This window comes from Aulonocara sp. 'chitande type north' Nkhata Bay, linkage group LG9, assembly GCF_057382095.1.
Source record: "Aulonocara sp. 'chitande type north' Nkhata Bay isolate Kocher_YH1m ecotype deep benthic linkage group LG9, A_spYH_male_GT1.1, whole genome shotgun sequence".
NCBI classification, from domain to species: Eukaryota; Metazoa; Chordata; class Actinopteri; order Cichliformes; family Cichlidae; genus Aulonocara; species Aulonocara sp. 'chitande type north' Nkhata Bay.
In genome coordinates, this window is record NC_141352.1 from 16,752,678 (window position 1) to 16,777,696 (window position 25,019).

General features: G+C 42.0%; 1 protein-coding gene across 1 annotated transcript; it reads right to left on the reverse strand.

Annotated features, from left to right (window-relative positions):
• Window positions 1–8,720: 8,720 nt before the first annotated feature.
• On the reverse strand, window positions 8,721–25,019 carry LOC147321912 (cysteine-rich secretory protein LCCL domain-containing 1-like). The gene is made up of 15 exons (XM_086306128.1): window positions 24,682–25,019; window positions 23,766–24,136; window positions 17,895–18,013; window positions 16,221–16,353; window positions 16,008–16,123; window positions 15,759–15,859; window positions 15,478–15,672; window positions 14,774–14,834; window positions 14,621–14,687; window positions 14,288–14,418; window positions 14,137–14,180; window positions 13,968–14,040; window positions 13,813–13,888; window positions 13,549–13,682; window positions 8,721–10,601 (listed from the first exon to the last, which is right to left on the reverse strand). The coding sequence occupies exons 2-15, from the start codon at window positions 24,024–24,026 to the stop codon at window positions 10,550–10,552; spliced, it is 1,563 nt and encodes a 520-aa protein (XP_086162254.1). The 5' UTR covers window positions 24,027–24,136; window positions 24,682–25,019; the 3' UTR covers window positions 8,721–10,549.

Genomic DNA, 25,019 nt, shown 5'->3' on the forward strand with positions numbered 1-25,019 from the left:
TTGCTTATGTTGTTTAAAATGTCTGTGTGTGTGGGGGGGGTTGGCTTATGTAACAGAGTTATATAAAGTATACAAAACTCTACATAAAGATCAAAGGCTTTTAATTCCTGGAGAGGTTTTTCCAGATTCTTTTGTCTAACACTTTGCATTATAACAAGAAAGCCACAGATTTCATTGTAAAAATGAGGACAGAAACACTCCAGAGCAGCCTGTGTTTTTTCCGGTTTATCCCGGCACAGTTATCCTATTGCGAGTACTAATTTATTTATTTATTGTGTTTCACCAAAAATGAAATATCCCCTGCTGGTTGGAGGCCCTTTTTCAGTGCGGCATTGACGGCTGCCACTTTGAGAAGTGTCATCCTGTCAAGTGTCAGCTTTTAAGACCAGAGGTAAAACTCAGTTTCTGTTTTTCTTTTCTTGGTTTTTTTTGTGTCGCTTTCTTCACATTCACAGGGGCACGCAAAACAGCAAGCTGCCACCCCTCCAACAAACAGCTTGACTTTGATAGTCTTCGTGTCTCTGTGGATGTGTCCTCAAATTTCAGACTTGTCAAAGTTGTTTTGTCTTCATAATCCTCTTTGTACAACATGGCACTCTTCCATTCCCACTGCCTTGTCAAAACAATGCTGACAGCAACAATTTCTTATTTATTGCACTAAATATTGTGCTCTGGTGACTGTCATTACCAAGGACTGTCCTAGTTTTGGGGGAAATAATTGCCTGCCGTGATACAAGACCAGCAATCATTCGGTCTCCAGTTGGTATCAGGTAGAGGGGCTGCCTCCACAGCGTGCAGGCTGCCACACAAATCAACATATGGCCCCGTCATACATGAACGGCTGCCAACGGGGGTCAGATGTGGCGAGACTCGCTCAGGAGCAGAGAGACCTTCACCAAGGTCAGTAACCAAAATCTGCTGAGCTGTGGAAAACAACTCCTTTCCAATATGGCAACTTATCAAATATTGACCTCATAATCATCACCATTTTTCATACACGTTTCGCATCACCTGTCTAATTCCCTTCATGTCTATGATGATTAATACGGGGGAAGACTGAGAAACCGCAGCATCCATTAGAGCACCAAGCATTCCTAAAAAACCTCCCCGGAGCTGTTTATTCGGTCACTGCGGAGCTAAACGCAAATGTTTTTTATGGTGTGGTGAAATATTGAAACTGCCTTAAATGCTTACTTTGTCTCAGTGATACTTGGCAAGCACTCACAAGCACAAACAGCTTAATAATTAACACGTTTCGAAAAAGATAAGTGATGGTGAATGAGAAAAAGAGGGGGAGAGCGAAGGAGAGAAATGCGTCTCTGTGCTTCGTTGTTTGCCAGGTAAGCATTTTTACACGTAGGCGGAGGCGAGAAAATAGAGATCACACAGGCAGAGTTATGGTAATGATCTGCTCCGGGTTCCTGTACTCGAGCTTTTTACAGCAACTCGTATCAGCCTGATATGTTAATAGGCACAATGGGATTTGGGTTTGATTAAATGTCAATGCCTGAAGGAGAAAAGCAAGAGTGGAGAGAGGGGGGAAAAGAAAAAAATGCCAATTTCTCAGAATAAGAGATGTGGCTTGTTCTGAGCTCAGCGGGTTCTTGCCCATGCAAGAAGGACATTGGTTAGTCTCACACTATAGGACAGCAAAGGTTGTGTTAGTCCCAGCGGATCAGGCCATGACATGTTTGTGATTTACTCCATAACAGCTAGAGCTAGAAGTGGTTAGAGGGCTTTTCTGTCCTTCAATAGAAGGTGAATCATGAGAGTGGGCAAGTCAAGAGGGTCCTTTACTTGAGTCAAAGATAAGGGTATGAACAGAGTGTATAAGCTTCTTACGAGTTCTCCTCACAAATTAACCGAAAATAGCAGAGCCGAGGCTAAGATTTAATTTGCAGCACGATGTCTGCTTCTGCAAATTCGTTCGTAAGGTGATTTAGCAGATACACCTTTTGTTTTAAAGTCCTAACGATCGAAAATGAAATAAAGAGCGCATTTGCATCGGGGGCGATTTATAATTGTAAATGAGTGCATTAGCCCGACAATTAACTTTTGGGTGTAAACGCTGCCATTACACCAGTGGCCATTATGTTAATCAAAGAGGATGAACGAAAACACAAAGAGAAAACTGGTAGAGAAAAAAAGTTTGTGAAGAAGAAAAGATGCAGACAGGATGAGGAAAAAATGGGGAGGCAAGGCAAGGACACAGGGACAATAATTGAAAGGGAACAGATGACTCTCAAGGAAAGAAAGGCTATGCCTCATGTCGGTTTGACCCACTCTTTGTGTCTTAAATTGGGGTCCATCTTGTGTCATGGTGAGCCTGAACCCCGAGCTGGATCTCTGGAGAATAGCTGCGCTGCTGTGGCACTTCTCAGAGAAAATAACCAGAGGAGGCTGAATCCATACTTTGTCACACTCAGCCCCTTATACAAGATTAAGGAGTAAAATATGTGACTCAACTCAACCCACACCCACCCACCCCCAAGAGTGATGACATGCCTGTTTGGTTTTCTTTTCTGATACTGCACACCTCATTTGGACAGCGGAAGCTGAATTTATCAACTCTCTAAGTGAAGGAGGGGCTGGTCTTGGATCATTCACCAGTTCCTTTATGTGGCCACCTCATTCATTTTAATGATCTTTTATATTAGGAGACTCTTGATGAATTAAAGCCGGTGTGCCTGGAATTAGATATCGGGTTTTCTGGAGTTGTTATTCTGATTAGTTTTTAATTAGTTGTCTTTAAACATCACCTTTTTTATGCATCACATTAATTTAAAAGTTATAGCGGCAACAACATGTTTTGTATTTGCAGCGCTTCATCTTGTGTGCCCTCTACTGTAAGGTCAAAGGTCAGAGTAAACTGGCACATCCTAGGTCGCTAAAGGTCTTTAACTAAACAGGTGCAGGACAGATAAGAGCATGGCTTAGGGTGTTTAGATTGCCACCCTGCAGTTACTGGTCCTCAAGCTCTTTAAATACTGCGTAATTATACATTAATTAGCCCATGTGATGCTGAGTCTGTTTAACTGATCACAGCCTCATATACTTTAAAAAAAAGAGTAATGAGCAGGGACAGACAAGCGTGACTAATGTGTATGCCCTGTAGAGGGCAATATTGTCTGCAGTGCTAGGAGTACTTTGAAGGGGCCTTTTAAATGTCTTCATATTTCTTCTGTATGGTAATGAAAGCTGTCTTCTTGTGCTATAAATTCCTAAAGTGATGAATAATCAACATAAGCTGTGCTACAGATCGCTGCATGAAGTCAAAAATTAGTCTGTTATAGATCAAGGCATTTTCACATATGTTTTAAATCCTTTAAAAAAAAGTTTGTTACTTCAAATAGCAAAATGCAGGCTGCTTTGTCATTGCTTGTTATTTGTCATTGTGCACCTCATTTAATATGACGGTGGATCAGTGTTTAAGAGCAGATTCATGTATGTGTTTCCAAGTGCTGTTTGTTCTCTTCCAAGGCTCAGTTTAGAAACAGTTGTTGGTGACATGATCAGCAGCAGAGCATGAAATTTGGCTAAAACGTCGCCTCGAGCACCGCGGGTTATTGACTTCCGTATTTAATCTGACAGATTTAATATAAAACAGGTGATCCTTGTGCCTTTCTCAATGGCTGTGGCTTGTGGATCCTTCTTCGGGACTGGCAGAAGCACACGACTCCAGTGCTCACCATCCAGGTCAGAACAAAGCTACTCTTTTACCTCCACGGCCCGCATTACAACGGCTCGTGTGTGAGGATGGAAAAAGAGTGGAAATCAAACCTCCTCCATAAATACATGAAAGGTCAGCGATGACGTCAGAGTCCAGGGACTGCCCAGTCCGTGATTTTGTGGCCCATCGTCGGTGCCTAATTCGCTGCGGCTCTTTATATTTTGCACTCGGTGCACCTTGACCATGATCCCAATATAAACACAGTGCTACACTTCTGAAATAGAAATGTGTGTTTGCCCGCTGCTCATAAGTCTTTCTACTGTTCCATTTGTTGCAGGCGGCTACAAAAGGAATAATTTTTGCTGACTTGCACAAAAAAAATTGAAAATAAACTTTCTTTATTCTGTTTGAGGTAGTTTACTATGAACTGCATTGTTTTATGAGTTCTCTCAGTATTCACTTTCCATGCTCTGCTCTTCTTCCACTATCCCTGAGCCCTCTAGGCCTTGGCCCAAGACTCCTCCACTTCCTTTTTCTAGTATTATGACTGACTGCAAAGAAGTGTGTGTGCCCATCTGCTGTGCTTGGCCTGATTTTTTTGGCCATGACCCTTAACTTTGCAGCATGTAGTTTTTCAGTCTGTTTCTTGCTCTATTGGAAGGTTTCTTATACTTTGTTCCAGCCCTGTCTCAACATTCGTATCTTTGCTTCACTTTGCAGACTTTACATGCAACGTGTGCCTCGGAGAGGCAGGGTTCTTTAATATTCAGTCTATTTCCTGTTGTTATCCATGGCTTTATGCATAAAGGTTGGCACATATCTCAGCTAAAGCACTGTTGTTATAGTTATAATTCATTCATTCTCAATTGAGCTGCATTTGGAGGATAAACAGGAAACCTCTGCCTGTTTAGCTGTTGATTTTAGAAATATTATATTCAAAAGTAGGGCTGCTGTTAAACATTGATCCTTTGGCGAGAGAGAGATGCTGGACTGCTCAATTAAATAATAAAACCTACACTTTAAAAATAAATATGTATTAATTTGTTGTTTCAAGAAGCTATTTTGATGCAGACTTGTCCTTATTTATGCTGAGGCGCACATCTACCAGCCATGCAGTCTGGGAGGCAGCCAGCCCCTCCCGGTGAGGTACTGTAAGCCCAACTTTCCCAACTTTGGTCCTCAGTGCTTGTTTTAAAAAGACGTCTACATGTGGCCCACATCTGCATTCACAGCATAAAACTGTTTCACTTTATTTATACAGGAACAAATGTCACTGCTGGTGTTGTATGTGTGTAAATTGTTGACTATAAACCATCTGTGGGCAGTTATTTTTCCGCTCTTAGCGTTGAAGCATTTAAAATATAGCTGCAGTTTTGCCATGGAAGAAGTAAGATTCATTTATGTTAATCAGTGTTTACACACAGAGTACAAGTGAGAGGAAAACCAAAACCGAGCGTGCGGCAGCTACCATGTTAATATGTAGATGCACAGTATTGTGTTTAGCATAATGTGCAAAGAAAAAAGCAAAAAAAAAAACTTTGCCAGATGTTCTTAACTAGCTTTACTGGCCTGAGTATACAAGGGCAAAATAATCTTTCTGCAGCACAAGAGCTCACATTTCTTAATTTTCTGTGAAACAAAGGAACCTTTTCTTGCGGAAAGCCTCTTTTATTTGTGTTGGATTGGAAGACAGAGGGTGTATTTGATCTGTTAAAGCGCCCCGCAATTAACCTGGTACAACACATTGGCCGAGGCTCAGCTGTTGAAATTGTGTAGCCGCTGCAGGTACAGCGCTCTCGAATGGCACTGTTTGGTTCTAGGATCCAATAAGCACCACTTAGGCTCATGTAACAGATACACATAGCCATTCACACGAAGTTAACCATTAGTTTGACACTGTTAAATCACACTGCCTGCAGCTCAGCGTGTCACACATTGCTCTCGCTTCTGCAAGGCATGGATAGAAGTAATGACCACAAGCGTGCAGGCAACCCGTTCTGTGTTTTTAAGGTGGATAAGCACATAAGCACGGGCAACAAGCCAAACAGAAGCTGTTGATGTTGAACCACGCACTTTCGGCCTCTTGATTGACACATTCAAAGTATCATTTTTGATATTTGGTTATTGCAGCACAACTCTCCAGCTTTAAGCACTGCGGCAGCATTTCATTTCATTCATTCATTTAATTTATTTATTCATTTTCAGGCACAACAAATACCTATATTGAACATAAAATACACAAAACAAAAAACAAAACTTGCCTGAAAAAGGAGTGGGACGAAGAAAACTTATTAAATCCCACCCCTATACTCACTCATCAACAAAAAAAAACAATAAACTTCCCGCAGCTATGCCCATCATTGCATACAGACCCATCAACAGCCCCGGGCAGATACAAGCATCTAAGCGGCAGCTCGCAACCAACAATTAGAGCCTTCATAACTGAATACAGAATATATAAATTATAAATTGCATTACCACAGGTAACAGGCAGTAATAACTACAAGTAACAGACACACATACATATACATACATATATATCTACACACACAAGTACATATATGTACATACATACGCACACTTTATTTTTTATTTTTTATTTTGGAATCCATACCAGCAATGGTAAGAGAACAGACATTACAGAGCACACTAAAACCCATCATTGAGTATACTGTGACCAGACCAACTGTTTGTAGAGAAATTTAAATCTATGAATATTTTTGCATTGTTTCAATTGTAAACTCAGAATACATGCTGTATGATTTCAAACTTCACTCAAGTAGTCGGGTTTGTTGGTCACAGGAGAGGCGGCTGCTAATGAATGGTTGTTATAAATCAAATGTCTAAGATTTGTCAGAGGTTTGTTTTAAAAGCATCTAGGCCCAAAATAACTCAATAATTATATGACTCACCTTGCCACTCAGGAAAAGCGTATTTTTTTTCTCTGCCAAAGTACCCACTCCATCTTTGCAAAAAACTAATTCACAGTGTGGCTATGTACATGTAATATTTTTGGATCATAAGAGTAAAAAAAAAAAGCCCACTCCCTGTCAAATGCTATGTTTTGTTTGTCTGCCAAAGTAAAGGCTTGACAAGAAGGAATCCAGTCATTACCACTGGCAACCATAACTTTTCACCTCGGTGCTGACGGCTTCCCTGACTGCATCACTGCTATCTGATTCCCATCCAACTATATTGGGCCAGACACTGTACATAAACAAACAGGTGAGTAAGTAAAAAAATACAATTAAACCCAAATGTACAGCACATGCACAAACACACGCACACACATATCGCTGCCTGCCTGTCTATCCTCTCTCTTCCCCTCTCCTCGGGTATATGCGGTCTCTTTGACACAGTCTGCCAGTCTGCTGCCATGCAGCGCCACATTTAGCTCCGCAAGAAGTGCCAGACTGCAGCAGAGCAGAGCGGAGTGAGGGGGTTATTAATGGCCTTCCTTATTTTAAACGACAGTCTGAAAACACTGGTGGCACCATGCAGACCCTGCTAGCTGCAAGCTTGTCTTTCATCCCATCTGTCTTCACGGTACTCAGTCTCCTTGGTCCTAATGGGCCCATAGCTGTCGCTCTGTCAGTTTGCACCTAATGCATCCTCGGCTGTCTGGTGGGTCCAGTGGGCAGTCTCGGTGGGTTGCATGTGAAAGCACACAATAATCCATCACTTTCAACTAATGTGTTGCACCTCTTCTTTAATTATTTGAAGACACAGAGGATTTCTTTTAAATAAATAGGCTAACTGTCCAACAAAGCCTTTCATGGAAGTTACATCTTCATAAAACCTACCCACAGTTGGGACTGCAGCGTCATCACATCATTAAGATGTTCAGACCGTTGTCTCAAACCTTCAGGTTATCTCTCCCCCATTTTTTCCCCTCCCTTTCACCATCCTGCTCACCCTCTTACTTTTCATTCTTCCAAGCCTCTGAATGCCACCTATCACTCCATCCCACTGTGAATTTTGACACCTGTCTGATGTATGGCTCTCTTTTCTGCATCAGTCTCTCTACTGCCCCTTTAGCAGTGGAGCTCGGCCAATCAGGCAAGCGATCAAGATTAATCAAAACATGATGTGTTCATGTGTTAACACTGCAGCAAGCATCGATATAAATATGAATAGAGCAATGGTTTGTCAGAGTAAAGATAAATAATGCCATTATGTAAAACTCAATACACAGTGGCTTATGTACAATCCATGTGTACACATCTATACATGGTATATACCGGCTGCTTAGATTTAAATGTGAGCAGATGTAGTATATGTTTCAGTGCTATTTTACTGTATTTGTTCTCTAGTTCTGGAGCAATTATATGGTCTAAATGAAGTTACAAACATGAATCAGCCTCCTCTTAACATTCTCACTGTTCACCAATTTTTGTGAGGGTCTGCCTGTATTTTTCTATTTGTACACTGACATTTTCTAATTTACACAGATATATAATTATGAATCCTAAGATTAGACCTGCGGGCACAGAGACAATTAATTGAACATAAATCCATGTATACTGTGTCACATTGGTGGCTGTACATTAAGGCCATAAAATTTAGTATCACTTGTCTGGGGAGTAACAAAGACTGACGGCTTAATTCAAGACCTATTGCGGCCCTCCAGACATCATAACACTGCCAGACGTGGATATGGTGAAATCTATTATTGACTGGTCATTTTGTTCGACTGTTGCTCCCAAGTGAATGAGGAGTGATAGCTCCTCTCCCTGGTGGCAGACACTGAGGAGGTATTCCAAAACAAGTCTGAACAATTTCTAATTTTTCAAAAATATATTTTCATTTACAATTTTAGGGCAGTGGATCAAAAGTTTATTCCATATTATTTGGGTAATTTGGGTTGGGTGAACCTATTAATTATAAAAATTCCTATGTGCAGTCACCAGGTATATACACCTGCTCATTAATGTAATGAATTAGCTCAATTCATTTATGCATGTAGACACGGTTAGGACGACCCAGTGAAGTTCAAATCAAGCATCAGAATGAAGAAAAGGGATTTCAGTGACTTTTAATGTGTCATGGTTATTGGTGCATGATGGACTCAGATGTTGGTCTGAATGTTTAAGAAACTGCTGATCAGCTGGGATTTCCCCACACAAACATCTGTAGGATTTACAGAGAATGGTGACATAAATAATATCCAGAGAGTGGCAGCTCCTTAGGTGAAAATGCCTTGTTGATGTCAGAGGTCAGAGGTGAATGGGCAGATTGCTGAAGGAAGGAAACAGTAACTCAAATAATCACTTGTTACAACCAAGGTATGCAGAAGTGCACAAGTTGAACACAAGATGTGCTACAGCAGCAGAAGACCACACCGGGGGGGGGGGGGAGTCTATCTGCTAAGAACAAGAAACTGAGGATACACTTTAAACAGGCTGTGATATTTGGATGGTAGGCTCTGAATTTGGTGTAAATAACATGAAAACATCCAGTTCATACTGGTGGTGTAATGGTGTGGGGGATTTTTCTCAACCAAATGAGAATCACTTAAACACAAGAGTCTACCTGAGTATTTTAGCTGACCGTTTCCAGCCCTTTGTGACCACAGTGTACCCATTTTCTCCTCCCAGCAGGATAACACACCATGGCACATCATCTCAAACTGGATTCTTGAACATGACAATGATTTCACGGTATTCAAATGGCATCCATCATAACCAGATCTCAATCCACTAGAGCACCTTTGGGATGTTGGGAAACAGGAGATTTGCATCATGGATGCACAGATAAAACATTAGCAGCTGCTGCGTCATGCTATCGTGTCAATATGGACTAAAAACTGTGAGGATTGTTTCCAACACCATGTTGAGTGGAGCTAGTTTTGAAGGCAAATGGGGTTCAACTCAGGACAATCAATGTATAATGCAAACAGCTTTTTAAATCAAGTTAACTTTAACAGACTTAAAATGGAAAAAGAAAGTGGCTAATAGAAATGTGTGGTCATTCTGTTGTTTTATTGCAAAATGAACTTTTCCTAACAATCCCAAGTTAGGAAAATCTAGACGCAAGGAAAACAGAGATGAGAATAGAGTTGCTTGCCCATTGTAACGACTACAGCTTAAAAGAAAGCATATTTTATACTGCACGACATACTGTATGAGATTTTTAAGACGTATTTTTGTTTCTCTGTATCAGTGTCAAAAACGATTACTAACTGGGCATCATTTTTCTTTGGAGCAACGACATCCGGTAAAATAAAATTCAAAATGAAAGGTGAATGGTGAACCCCGGAGAGATGAGCATACTTCCCGACCTGCAGGTAGTTTGAACTAAACCACATTTTCTGGAAAATTACAAAGAAATTTATCGAACAGGTGATCACAGCAACAATACTTAAAACATATAGCAGCATCCTTTACAAGTTATAATGATATAGTGTCTAACCATACAAAAATAAATGAATAACAAATTTCCCCAATCCAGAAGTACAAAATGTAGCAAAAGCACCAATAAATGTGCCAGACTTAATATAAAAGTGATATTATCTCTGAAGTGCCATTATAAGGTCATATAATACATTTCTATAATTAATATTCATACACAGATATTTGCTACAAAGGCAATACAAATGTAATACTATATTAACAAATTTGTACAACAAAGTAATCAGCAATATTTACAGTTTTTAACATTTCCTGCTAAAGCTGACAAAAACTCATGGTTCTCATTGCGTGCATGTCAAGTTTCTTTTTTGTTGCTGGGCTTCCATTGCCATAGTGACAACCTCTAACCCGTGTAGTGTAGGAAAGCCAGAAACATTTCAGTCATTGAGTTTGACAACATGGCTTGATTACCACCTTTTCAACAGCACAAGTGCGATTTTCTGTTTGGTGAAGCTGCCCTCTGGGGCTCTCAAATCACAGCGAACACCCGGAACGCCTTCCCTCCGGGAGGGTTTTGAAGGCTGCGGGGAAGGAGAACAACAAGAGGGAGAGTGAGTCTGGGTGCTGCATGTGTCAGATACAGAACATGTCCCAGCCTACATGACAGACACACACAAACAGATCGACTGGTTTTGTGGAGAAATGTCCGTGGCGGTGTGCTGTCTGACGTTCTGATGACAGACAGCACACAAACAGATGGAGGCTGAAGTTCAGTGAAAAAAAACAAAAAAAACCAGGTAAACCACCCATTAATACACAAACACGAGGAACTTCATGTGGTCACCCAGCAAAGACAGACATGTTGTAAAGGTAAGGGACACAGATAAGTGATGGGCAGACGTCAGGTATCTTAGCAGAGTGACAAAGATAAATTAAGTGGCGACAGGCATGGTAAGAGCAAGGAGATGAAAAGGAGGAGGAAAGGGCTTTGAATGAATGAGGCTGTGAATGCAAGTCTCCCCTCTACATAGGTCATGGGAAGTGTAGTGATTCTGCAGACCACAGTAGGGGCAATTTAATTTCTCTTAAAAACTGGAACAGACTACACTGTATCTAGGTCACTTTGAAGAGTGGCTGGTATGAACCTGTGGCCTTAATATTGTTGCAAGGTGGTGCAGCATAAATTCAACACAAGCTTTCACCTTATTAGCATAGCAATACCTTAGCTTGCAGGATAATTTAATAACAGCTATCTCAAATTTTATATCAGAGACACTTTGAGTCTTCAGACTCAAAGATCACATCTGCTGATTCTTCTACATTCAGAAGACAGCGTTACACAGCACAGATTTGAATTTGTTTGAGTACTTTATAGGCCACTTTAAGCTTCTTAACATTCCAACAGCCACCGTAAAAACCAGTGATATCTCTTGTTTCCTACTCTGTGTTAGCACATGGCACCAAACAAGGTAATCTACTCTCAACCCTCTTCGTCGGATTAGACAAATGAAAAATGTTGGGGCAGTATAAGCAGATGTACACCCCTATGTCGACGATGAAGTGCTCTATTTGCAAACTAGCTGAGGCGTTTCATCTTATGTATATTGCTGTCCTTGGCTGTGGCATTGTTAAAGCTGGAGTGAGAAGCTGTTACATATACATGACCAGCTGTTACATCTGAGCACTCGCCAAGTGGGTTCACACAGTGCTGATTAAACCATGTAAATGGATGTGTATTTTCCAGTATACCAGAGTTTTGAATCTGGCATCTGTGGTGACATTCCCATGCTGGCACTCCAGTAGAGATGAATTTTGTATTATCAAAAAAAATAACCGGTTTGCCAAAACTAAAGAAGGGAGAAACCACAGAGCAGGATAGAAAAGAATATATCAGCTCAGTGTGGTAGAAACACCCAAAGAAAAGGAAAGTTTCTGGTGCTCTAGACAGAAAAGGAACTCGTTCAGAGAAAGAATTAGTGTCTAAAAAAGATGTTTATAATAAGTTATTAACTATTGTCAGCTGTGTTTATGTAATTATTCTTGCTGCCAGAAGGGGGAGACAAAAACAACAGAGACGCTAGATGTTCTTTATATGCTAAAAATTGGTCATTTCAGCTTCTTACTATTGCTGGTTGCTAATGCGGATGCAAGGCATTAGCAACCAGCATTGTGGGTGAGTAAAAGATTACAAACAGGCCATTCCAGCCCATTGTTAGCTGACTGCCAAGCAATGTGACGGCATTATAACATATCACACCTAATTTAACTTTTATGGATATAAATGATGTTTTTGTTCTGAAATTAAAATGACACAATGTTTTTACAAGATGTTATAGCTGCATAATTGCTGAAACAGATTATTTTAATTAATTGCTAGGCAACATGATGATGTCATAATATTTGATATAGGTAAGAACTTTCAGAGGACTAAGATAAACCTGTGTGCAAAGTTTGGTCGCTCAACTCCTGTTGGTCCAAGAGGAGTTGAGAGACAAAGAAACAAACACAGACAGAAATTTCTTTGCAGATATTTGTTGTCTGTGCTACATATATTTCATCTTTTTAGCTTTTGTGATGCTGGCTACTTTTCAGCTGTATTATATTTAATAAATATTCAGCAACACAGCAACTTCAAATGCAGCAAGTCAGCTTGTCGGTGATGACGACTTCTCTTTCTATACCATGTAGCAAATTAGAGCAATCGAACGCCATTTCACAGATTCATTTAGATTACAAGTGACCGTACAAGTAACCAGATCCGTTTCTACCAAATAAATGAGATGTTTTACACATAAATCCTTCATAAATCCTTGCAGCTTCTTTCCTCAACCTGATTTGCATTAATTCATCCACTTTCCTGTTAGAACCAAGCAAGAAAATTGTCTAAAATCTGATTCAGTATTGACCCCCTTTGAGATAAATGGTAACAAGACCCCGTTTCCTCGGTTACACGCATTAACTTTTTATTTCTGTCCTTTTTAATTTTTCTGTTTAACTATATTAAGCTTTAAATCCTTGTCTATTGGTCGTCCTTTTTGACCTACTACCAGAAAGCAAACCACGTCTAGAACTACACGAAGATGCACTCCTCTTGTGTACACTAATTGCCAAGCAATTCATTATTTTAAACTACAAGAATGCAAATGACTCTACCACGTGCACTGCATACAGGATGTAACTGCCTGCATCTTCAAATGATTAGGTCCACAAGGAGAGGAGAGTAGATACCTGAGAGGCATTGATTTCTTACTGCTCCACTCTGGGTGCAAGTGCATTAACCTCTTCACTTTCCTGTCATGTATTAAGGCTGAATGCTGACACGGGACCAGTAAACCCCCCCCCCCAAAACAATATATCTATATTGGTATTATAAAACAGAGATAGGATACTGTTATGCATTATTTATTTTGTCCTTCTTTTATTGTGTATATAACTATTTTCCATCTATCTATCTATACACATATATATTTATTTATTTTATTATTTATTTTCCCCTCTTATAAGATTGTGAGGTTAGTCATCCAATACCTCTCTGAGGAAATGCCATTCTGGTACGAGGCGATGTAGTGTTTTCGCTTGTCCACTGGCATCACATCGATGTAACCACCCACATCGTTCCTGATGACTCCAGCGTGGACGGCCGCTCGACATATACTGGACTTCTACAGGAGCATGCAAGAGGAAGGAAAACATGTCAGAAATGTTCATTCATTTCTGTCTCTAAAATGCTGACAGCCCCAAAGTAGTGTGAATTCGTGTCTGACAAGTTCAGCTTCAAAAACAGGGACTTACATCAGAGTATATTCTGGTACCGATCACTCTGGATATGTGAGGATTCTCTTCTACACAGTTTCTCGGGCAGTATAACCTAAGACGAATGATGAACAGACATGATGCTAGGCAGCTCTGATAACCAGAGAGAGTGTGCGATACAGGGAGGTGCATACCTTGGACAGTGTTTTACAGGCCTTTCGTATGGACACAGTTGTGCAACTGTGGTTTCACATGTGATGGCTTTGACTGTAAGAAGGAAACACAGCGGGTGTCGGCAAAGCCCATAATGAGAAGCTGGAAACAAATGACAACATATCTACATGCACAGCATGACAGACTAACCTGTCACTCTGGAGACTGTGAAGGAGTTAGCACTTTGATATTTTCTGTCAAGGGGAAAATGAATACAGCAACATTAGATGTTATTATTTCTATTCACTTTCATTATATTTAACTATCAGTTGTCATTGGTGTAAATTTATTGCCGTCTCACCCAAGTGACTGGACGCCATTCTTGTAGGATTTGATAAAAAAGTCCTTTCTTCCTTGCCTTGTTACATCCATCCATCCTCCATCATTATCTATGACACCAGCATGTAGACCAGCTCTGCACACACTGGATTGCTGCAATAAAAGAGATAAAAAGAGACACCATTTATACTGTATTTAGTAAGAAATTTGGATAAATAAGCACTAAGACGTATCCTCAAAGTACAAAACATCTTTTTCCCCAAAGCTTCATCTTGCACACCTCGTGAAAAGACACTGAAGCGTCCAAATCTTTTTTAATCTTCCCTCAGAGTACACTAGCTACATGTACACTCACCATTTCATAGTACACTGTGCCAACTACTTTTCCTGTAGCATCTAGGCATCCAGCTGGGCACTCGTATCTGTGTGTCAATGCAAAAATAACCATGTGAATATGTGAACTGTACATTCTGCACCGCACCCTATTAATGCTTCGCCTTCACTGTACCTATTGCATGTTGTTCCTTTGCACTGATCCCGAAGCTTAGTGTCACAGGTCACTAGCTGGGCTGTAACACATAAACACAGAGGTCTTTGAGTTCTCCTGCAGGAAACAGCATGTGTGAACTAGCGGCTCCGATGCAGATGACTAGTTCCTAAAAGACTCAAGTGGAGACGCTTCAAGAATAAAAGACAAGAATTCAGGTTCAGGGTGGTCAGCAAAACTAGAGGATGTGTCTCATCTTACAAGCACAGGCCTTAATGTGCTGCAGAGAGGAAGCCATTTAAAAACCACAGCGAGCCGCTCTCACCCCTCAACACTTCTCAGCAAGCCAAAAACAAACACACACTCAGGGGCTCATGCTAAAATAGACCTCCCCTCTCTGCTCCAAAGAGTGACTTGCAATATTGAGTAGACTCCAGAAAGTGCCAGGGTTAATCATGGAGATGACAGATAAGGACTATACAGCATCAAAGCAATTTAAGATAAATTGCAAGAAAAATATTTAAGGTCAAAGTCTACTTCTTGCACTTATTATTCAGTATCGCTAGCTCAATACTGAGCAAGCAGCTACAGGTTTCCTTTTTCTTTTGCAGCACATATTGTCCTCCACTTCCACTCTCTGCACCTCCCAGACCTAAAACCATATTGTACACCCCCCATTTCGAGAGGAAACCTGATCCAAAATAAACAGTCAAATGGCAGCTTACACATCTGCTGTGTGTTGACCATTTCATTCTTCTGCAGGTCCTCTGCGGGGGGCTGCGTAGGGGCTGGAGCGGGGAAACTGGGAGGCTCAGGTCTGGAGGCCCGAGCCCGGGGATTTGTGGTACGGGGGACCTCTGGTTCAATAAAGTTGTTCTCTTCAGTTTCCTCTTGCAGTGGATATGAATTGTCATCTTGCCCTTAAATAAAACAGAAATCAAGGCATGATAATGAGTTATTTGCACCGACTTCTGTCTCCCTCTCTCTATGTGTGGCTTTTTCTTACCTTTGTAGCAGAGGTTGTCTTTGCATCCTCCTCCATAGCTGGGGGGACAAGAAGAGCACGGGGTCCCATGTTTGTAAGGTGCATGGCCCCACCAGTTTCCCCTGTGCACATGAAACATCAAACAAAAACTACTGAACACAGACAAACCAGGACTGCTTTAACTACAAGTGATCGCTGTGATGTCACATCAAAACGGCCTGACACTATAATTAACTCTTCACAGTGCTGGTACACAACATATCTGCTTACTTCGGTGAATAGTTGCAGACAAGATAGACGGCTTTGGCCCAGATCTGCCCCCACACGTTCATGTTGTAACACAAGTTGATTGCACAGCCAATTCGACTGCTGGTAGCCCAGACAAGCTACAAAAGAAGGACAATACGGAGAAGCAGAAACAGATGACTTAAATGTTCTCATTGCACCTTTGTAAGGTTTCCAGAAGTCATGATCCATAGCTACCTGTGTGTAATGTGTGCAAACTGGGCCAGAGCACCTGAAGGGACAGTAGGGATTACACTCTTGAGGGTAAGGGAAGGAGTAGTCTTTCACTTCATCATACCAAGCCTGAACATGGGACGTGGGTGGACGATACCTGGAGAGATCAGTAAGCACATCTATGATTATAATGTTCCAAGCAACATATCTTGTGTCTTATGAGTCCTTTGGTGTAGATGTTGGCATTAAGCTCTTCACTGCTCACTACAACTGTCTTTTTAAGTCTTGTAATATACTGTATAAGCTCTCAGTGCTCGGATATTCAGTTATGTTAAAATGCATATATATATGTATATATATATGTATATGGTAAATATGGCCGAGCATTAGATAAGCAGTGCATGATTTGTTTTGACACAAGAACTCTGAGGCAAGCACACTTAATAAACCCATGTAGTGCCACCTATAGTTATCATCCACTGGCAAACAGAGTGCTCTAACTGAAAATCAACATTTGTGCTCAGTAACCAAGGACACTGATCTGGCACCAGGTGTTGCCAGTTAATCTGATTAGAATTAAGCAGACATCTCGACTGTGGAGTGATATGATTAGATGCAGAACAAGCGTCTCTTGTGTGAAGCAGTGCTGTTTTCTGGAGCTCTGCAGGAGACTGAGTGAAATAAAGGAGCAAAGAAATCTGTGTTAAGTCTGAGTCCACTCGCATATATGCCACAGTGTGTGTTTGACGTCTCATTCGCAGCAGGTAAATGCCAGTCATGGGTAACATATTGTACACTCGCCGGCCACCTTATTACTTGTGAATGTTCAAGTGCTTGTTAATGCAAATGTCTTATCTGCCAATCAGAATGGAGAAACAGGGTGATTTAAGAGACTTTGGACGTGGCATGGTTTTCCGTGACAGGCTGCTTGGAATATTTCAGAAATTGCTGATCTACTGGAATTTTCCAACACAACCCTATCTCTAGGGTTTGCAAAGAAAGGTCCAAAAACCAGAAAATATCCAGTGAGCAGCAGTTCTCTGTTCAAAAATGCCTGTTTGATGCCAGAGGTCAGAAGAGAGCAGCCAGGATGCTTTGAGCTGACAGGAATGCAACAGTAACTCAAATAACCACCTGTTACCAACAACGTAGGCAGAGCAGCATCTCTGAACGCACAGCACATCAAAACCTTGAAGCAGATGGGCTACAACAGTAGAGGACCACACTGGGTGCCACCCCTGTCAGCTAAGAACAGGAAACAGAGGCTACAATTCACACAGGCTCGCCAACATTGGACAATAGAAGAAAAACTTTGTCTGACCTGATAAGTCTTGATTTCTGCTGTGTCTGGTGTTAAATGGTGGTGTAAATAACACAAAAGCATAGAGCCGTCCTTGCTTCCATCAACAGTTCAGTCTGCTGGTGGTGTAATGTTGCGTTGATATTTTCCTTGGACACTTCAAGCCCTTTAGTATCAACTGAACGTTGTTTAAATGTCAGCCTGCCCGAGTACTGTTGCTGACCATCCGAGTGACTTCATTGTATCCAAACAGCCTCGATCATCACCAGATTTTTATACTACAGCTTACTTGGTCACTTAAAGTAGAACAGAGCACTTTGAAAACCTTTTGAAGTCTCCAAACTTATTTAATTTTAGTGTTTGATAGCATAAACTGTCTGTAATAACAGATTATTTACCTTCCCCAGTGTGCCCCCAGATTCTGTCCAATCTGCGGCAGCAAGCCGGCGGGACCGTGCTCCCACAGACACGTCTCTGCCCACTCCTCTGCAGTACGTTCCAACTCTGTGTCCCACACCTGCACGAGGCGAGATGGAGAAATGAGTTTCCTGGATTATAAAAGTAACAAAATGGTGATAAAATGCATAAACCAGTTCAATGTGTTATAGGGTAAAGGAGCTTAGAGAAACACTGCTCTGTGGTCAGTAACATGAGGGGAAATAGCACACCATTTCAACCTATGATGATAAGGAAGAGAAACTAGGAGCTGCTGCTGCTGCTGCAGTAAAGCTTTTTGCCTTTCTTACTTCGACTCAGCTGACTTTTCTTGGAAGTTGGAAGTTTTGGAAGTCGTGGAAGTTTTTAAAAAAAAAAAAAAAAAAAAGGGGGGGGGGGGGGGGGGTTTAAGTAATAACTTCCATATGTCTCTAGTGAGATGACTGGGTACATGCTTTTGTTTCACTTTCCCTCTGTGAGTTGCCCTCTCAGTCAAGTTTAGCTCTGGTTGGATACTAAGGGATCGTATTCCCATTCTGGGGTTTTCTGGGAATGCAAAGAGTGTCCTTCCTCCCTGCTGACCTATATTCTACTATAAAAATGCTAGAAAAACACCAACTGTACTTCCTCTGAAGGACGGCGTGTGTTCGTTTACTCCCAGTTCCAGTGTGGGATGACTTGTATAACAGGTTTCTGCCAGAAAGTCTATTAGTTGATGTGCATTAGTGGGTGTGAGCGCATGTATTAGTAGTATATGGGTGAAGGTGTCAGAAATATTTGCATTTCACACGTTGGGGCCTGGAATTCAGCTTACCTTCACTGAAATCTCATCCACTAACCATACTAAAATAACCCCCCTCAACTTCCACCAACCACCTCCACTGTCCGTCCCTCTAGAAACAACTGCCCGCACACCTACTTAGCAACAGGATGTCTGGCAGTGCTGCAAATTAACTCTTAACTCCGAGCAGTTTCTTCAGCTGTTTCTTCCCGTTAAAGGCATTTGTTAAAAATCAGCGATGCCAACGTGATACTGCAGAGCGGAATGTCAGTTTTTAAAACAGAGCCTTGTGGGAAGGTTACATAACTGAACAAACACATAAAAATTCATCGTCAATAGAAGGATGCAGAGTTACAGCAACCTCTCCTGCGGTTGCCTGTGGTCGTTCTTGTACAATAAGGTCAGATGTTGAGTGACAGACGCGGGGCTAAAACAGGAATGAGAATTTGTTTACCTGAAACCCTATCTGCGCTCAGACGTGACCTCTGCTTGCAGTGAGCCGCAAATAAATGTCGGTGTTGCCTTATCTGTTGCGTATCCCTTTTTTTGGCAGGATAATGGAGACCAGTCAACTCTAGTTTGATTTATATCTGCATATTTTCCCTTTGATTCTTCTCAAAGAATGACATCCTTGTGCAAAAAAAAAAAAAAAAAAAAAAAAAAGACTGATAAGCAGTGAAATACAGTATGCAGTGCTAAATTGGTGGTTCTGTGTCTTAAAACATTTTACTGTGACCGCAACTACAATAGGCTTCAAGCCTGAAAAAGAACCCAAAATTCTGGCTGCAGCTTCTCGGAGCTCTTGGAGATTACAGTTTGTATCACAAAGACGTGATGTGCGATGATCTCGAGGCACGTCTTAAATAATGATAAAATAAGCGGCACCGTCCAGCTGAGAAACTCATTCCACTGTCCTGAAAAGTTGCAGTGAAAGCAGGTTGAGAAAGTGTTGACCGAGACACATATTTTTCAGCTGTTGAGTCTGTACAGAGTACAGCTGGCTTGTCAAGCTGCTGCTGTTTGCACAGTTCGCCCAGCAGGGGAGGCCTTGTAACCGCGAACCATCCCGCCCACCACCCACTTCGACCACAGTTCCGCGGGGCCGTAAAGAAAAACACCTCCTCTGCTTGAGTCTTTCAGCGCCATGCACACTGCATTGTTTATTTCGCTTAACACTTCATTTGTGGCAGTTTTTTTTTTTTTTTCTGATTCTATTCCAAAGGCCCAGAGGGCTACTTCCTTTGCAAGTGTGAGTTTCCTGCTCATAATCAATGGTGCATGCTGAATAATACTGAAAAGCAGGGAACAGACATGGGAATTGGGAAACCAAAGCTGGGGAAAAAGAAAACAGAAGGCGTGATATGATTTGGTGAGAACAATGGGATGCAAATGGGTAACTTAATTTACAGCAATACAAATCTTAACGGTATAGCAACAATAGTCAACAACAAGGGAAAAATAATAAGACAAATTAAAGGAAAGATGTGTATCCTCAGTTTGTGTAAATGTGTCTCTGCTCATTTTTATACCCATGCCGTTCTTTATTCTATCACACATTACTGAGTCGTCATTGGAGTCAATGGTCCAAAAAGTTTTATGATGACATTCCCCGAAATATTTATGAAAAGTGCAATTGCAACCCATTCATAGTGAGCATTTGCAGGAAGAGCAATGTTTATAATCTTGGCATTATATTAAGCAAGTGTACTGAGAGCTTTGGACTCCCACAGCAATATATGCAGCTTGAGATGGCATGCAATTATTCATGCAGTGCATTCTAGCTCCCACCAGCTCATATCAAAGTTCCCGGGGCTGACCACTGTTTGAATGTTGTCGCCGAGCAAACACCATTATCTCCCTATTATTGTGCTGTAACAGGGGGCATGGTTTGAGCAACAATGCAAAGCAAATCATTGCTGGGTGAGAAAATCGCATTTGCAAAATTGCAGAAGGAGTTACGCAGCCAGTGTTTTGCAGATGAACCAAATGACAGGAAGCCGTTTCAACAGACGGAATTGCGAGCTGGCCAAACCGTAGCTCGAAACGCATGACAGGCGTTGGAGGAGGCAGTGAAGGATGGCTTTCAGAGGTTCTACAGACTTTTAAAAAAAAGGCTGATGAGTCAGGACTGGATGGAAGGCCAAAGTGTTTTAAGTCAGCGTAGGGGAATGTTGGCCTCAGTTCATGGCATTGTCTAGAGGATAAAAGAGCACTTGGATGACCTCCGTAAATCACCCCCCCCCCTCAAAAAAAAAATCCTCTGAACAGGTGGTTTGAAGGATGTGCCAATAAGCGTAACGGCTCAAGTTTCACAAAAAGGAATCGGAAAGTATTTTCAATAAGTCAGGGAATGCCAAAGACAATCAAACACAGGGGATGCTCTCCAAACCTGTCCATCTCTGTCACCAAACAGTGCCACTGCAGGCTGTGGTCATAGCTCCTTAAATGTTTTTATAGACAATGCTATTTGGACTCCAACGAGAGTGCCACTTGTTTTCGGCAACCAGTGCAGGTGAGGTCCCAAGAGAGCATATTTTCCGTTATTTTGTCTTTTAGGCTTTGCAGGAGTTTTAAAGTAGTTTTAAGTTTTAAAGTTTTAAAGGAGTTTTATAAGTAATTCAGGGTGGATTGTTCCAAATTACTGTACATAGGATTTACTGGATGTGCTTTAAGCACCTGTGGCAGATGCTCTCTTCCCCACGCCTTGTGATTGAGCAAACCTGTAATAAAAAACAGACACACACACACACACTGGAGGGAATTCATCTCCGGGCTGGTGTATGACTTCTGAACCATCCAGTGCAAGAAACGTTGCATCAGATGCTCGTCCATATAGCCGTAGACATTAACCCAGTGAAAATGTATTATCCTGCTTTTTTTATTGTTTTGTTATTGTGCTTCTTTGGTTTTTTAAACACATTACGCATCAATGATTTAAAAGGCTCGACATTTGGCAGCAGAACCCATTCATTTATCATCCATTGCTAACATCACTGTAACCTCAGACCTGAGCGCAGACCAGCAAAGCCAAGTTAAACATCAAGGCAGGTGGGGCTCTTTCTCCCAGGATGCCATTTGTTTGTCTTACAGGGCTTCAAACGCTGACACGTCTCTGTTTATACCTGCGGGGTCAACATTTGAGTGAGCGGCAGAAACGCGGTCCTCCTACCGAAGCTTTGTGGACCGCTACAGAGTGTGAATGCTCATCCGGGGAATTTTTTGGGCCTCTGTCTTGGATAATGACAGAATGGGAACGGAGCCACAGGGATAAGGGAGAGGGGAGGCAGAAAGAGAGAGAGAGGGAGGGCAAGAAAAAGAAGCCGATAAGGGGGAGGAAAGAGGGGGATTTGAATTGATGTTATCTCTGAGTCTCTGTCATGATTGCCACAGAGGGTCACTCGGGTTGTGGTTTAATACAATGGCAGACAATAACAGAGCTGATGGGCAAATGGTTATGTGTGCGGATGTGTGTGTGTGTGTGTGTGTCTGCATGCCTGAGTGTGTCAGGAGAGCAGGAGAGCATGTCTATGAAGTCTTCCAGTACAGTGAAGTTGTGAGGTTTCTGAAAGGTGACAGCAGTTCAACACGGACCAAAGGAAAATCGGAGGAGTACGGAGCACCCTTTTAAAAATAAAGGGCTAAAAATCACCAAAAGACCTGCTCTACATATGACCTGAACAGCTTTTGTCTGAAACACACTGACATCTACAAAACCGCACATGAGATTTCGGTGCCTATTCTTGCATGCTGCCGTCTCTCCTAACTGCGTGCCCCTTCAGAGTTTTTTTTCCTTTTTGCTCATTTCCTCTTTTCTCCCCTTCACTTCAGTTACTTTGACACCTGTTTTGCGATGCTTTCTCTCCCTCCATCTGTCTCATGCTGCCTCCTCTTCCTATTTAAAAAAACTCTTTTATGATGTTTTTTTTCTTTTTTCTTTTTTTTTTTTACACCTGTATTTCACTTCATCTTGCATTTCTTGCTAACTTTCATTCTCCTTCACCTCACATACTCTTGTTGCTTGCCTTTCCATATTTCACCCCTGGGTGCCCCTGCAGCTAAGAAAAAAAAAAAAAAACAGCCAAGTGTAACAGGAGACAGTAGAAAAGAGCTGTGTGCTGCTGGCTCAGCATTTCTCCACTAGCGTGGGCCTTAACCAAAAGCCAGCCTGGCTGAGCGTCACACACACACACACACACACACACACACACACACACACACACACACACACACGCGCACACACACACACACACACACACTCACTCTAGAGGTCCTCAAGTCCAACCTCTCAATTATACAATTACACAGTCCAGCAACTGCCCCCAGCAGGAACTGTTTATTTGCCTTTACCACAGAATAATACTGCCTTTTGTTCCATAGCTCTTTAAGCGTGGATGAAAAGATGATAAAATCTCATTACTTTCTGCACATTGCATTGATTTTTACCCTTTTAACTATTGCAGGCAATGCGCTGTAGTGGTCAAGCTGCGCCTACACACGTAGTGCTTGTGGAAAAGTTTCAGATTTGTGGATTGCTAAGTTTCAGAAGGTGTGCTATCCCCCGTGTGTGTTTAGTGAGGGGAGTGGGGGCAGGGGCAGCTGGTAAATCGAGCCCCGGTGCCGTGCTCAGATTCTAATTGCACTGTGAAAAGTGATCTGGCACTGTACATACACGTGATGGCCAAAGGATAAAGTCAAACAAATCTCTTACCATGAGTAAAAGAAAACAACAGAGAAAAAAAAACATTGGAGAAATGTGATCATTGGCAAGGTGGTGAACATTCTTCGCTTCTGGCAAAAATGACCAAAGTCACGTGGGTACAAAGTTAAGCGTGTGTGTGTCTCTTTGTGTTTGGGCTCATGTGTGAGGGTGCTTAGATGCTGGCATGCTGCAAGTGTGAGCCAAGTGGGACAAACGCCAGGCAGTCTGGTGACTGGGTCATTTCACTAAGCTATATGGGCCACAAATGTGCGAGAGTTCAGAAAAGGGTCAAAACATGCGTTAACTGCATGAACTACGAATCACCGAAGACGCACAGACAACACCTCCACCTACCATGTACTCCATGTTGGAAGCAGGAGGGTAAACTTGGCCTCTGAGCTTGTTGTGAAGGTCCAGGATGAGCTGAGCGTCGCTATCAGTAATGGCCCTCTTCCCCCTCTGTTTGGCCTCCCACCTGTCGCCGTCCTCGTCCAGATACTTGTCCAAAATCTGCTCCCAGCCTGTGGAGTTTGGAAGCATCACCATGGATGTTGTCGTCTGGAGCAGCAGGAGCAAGGACACGCCTCTCAGCCGGTGCAGGGACCCAAGCCTCATCCTTGGACACGCTGGTGATAACGATAAACTCGAGCAGGATGGATAGGGTTGAAAAATGTTTTTGTGCCAGCACAGACACACTTTGTCTACAATGTCAGCTGACAAGGACCCTGAAGGAGAGAGAGGGGGAGAGAAAGAAATGATAATTGGAAGCTTTGCAGTTGGAGTCCTGTATCAAATTTGCTGAATAACTTGGGTCAATATTGAACTTGGTGAGGACAGTGTGTTGGCTTGCAGGCACTTAGTCTGGTGCGCTGCCACAGGTAAGCTAATGGGGTTCAGTGAGGGTAAGCTGGCAGGCTGGGAATGACTAGTTTGGATTAAGCCTGGATTAAAGAAATCAATTTTTACAACTTTCCCCCTAAATCCAAACAATAAAAGGGAAGCTTTAGAAGGAAAGAACACAGCATTACAAATCACAGTAAACAGCACAGCTGCAATGAATGCAGTTAAGGGTACAGGACGGTGAATAATGTAGATTTGCTTTTACCAAGCCTGTATAAACACAGGCTCTCACTGAAAGTGTGTGTGCAAGCAAGGATGCTGACAGAAGCTGATATAACGAGCCAATATCTAATGGAAAATGTGAACAGTAATGCATATTAAAACAGAAATGGAGTGGTGTGATTTAGTGCAGACTTTGGAAATAATTTACCTTTAATGAATTGGAATGAAGCCCACTCCTTGAGGTTGTGACAGAGATCTGGCGATGAAACTTGTGTAGCAAGAAGAAGGGAAAAAAAATCCGCCTTCAGTTTGTGTTGCAGAGCTCAGGTGGAGCGGTGTGATGATTGTCGCTGGCTGCCATAGCACGTAAATCAAAGATGTGATGTGGTAGCTTCATTCGGTTTTCATCAGTTTGGGGGGGAAAGAGAAGAAGTAGAAAAAGAAGGTCGGTCTTTCTTCTTTCAGGATTTTTGCACCAAAGCCGCCAAAGCATCACTTATCCACATTTTATCCTAAACTTGCTGGGCTTCCAGAGAGCCGCCCCTG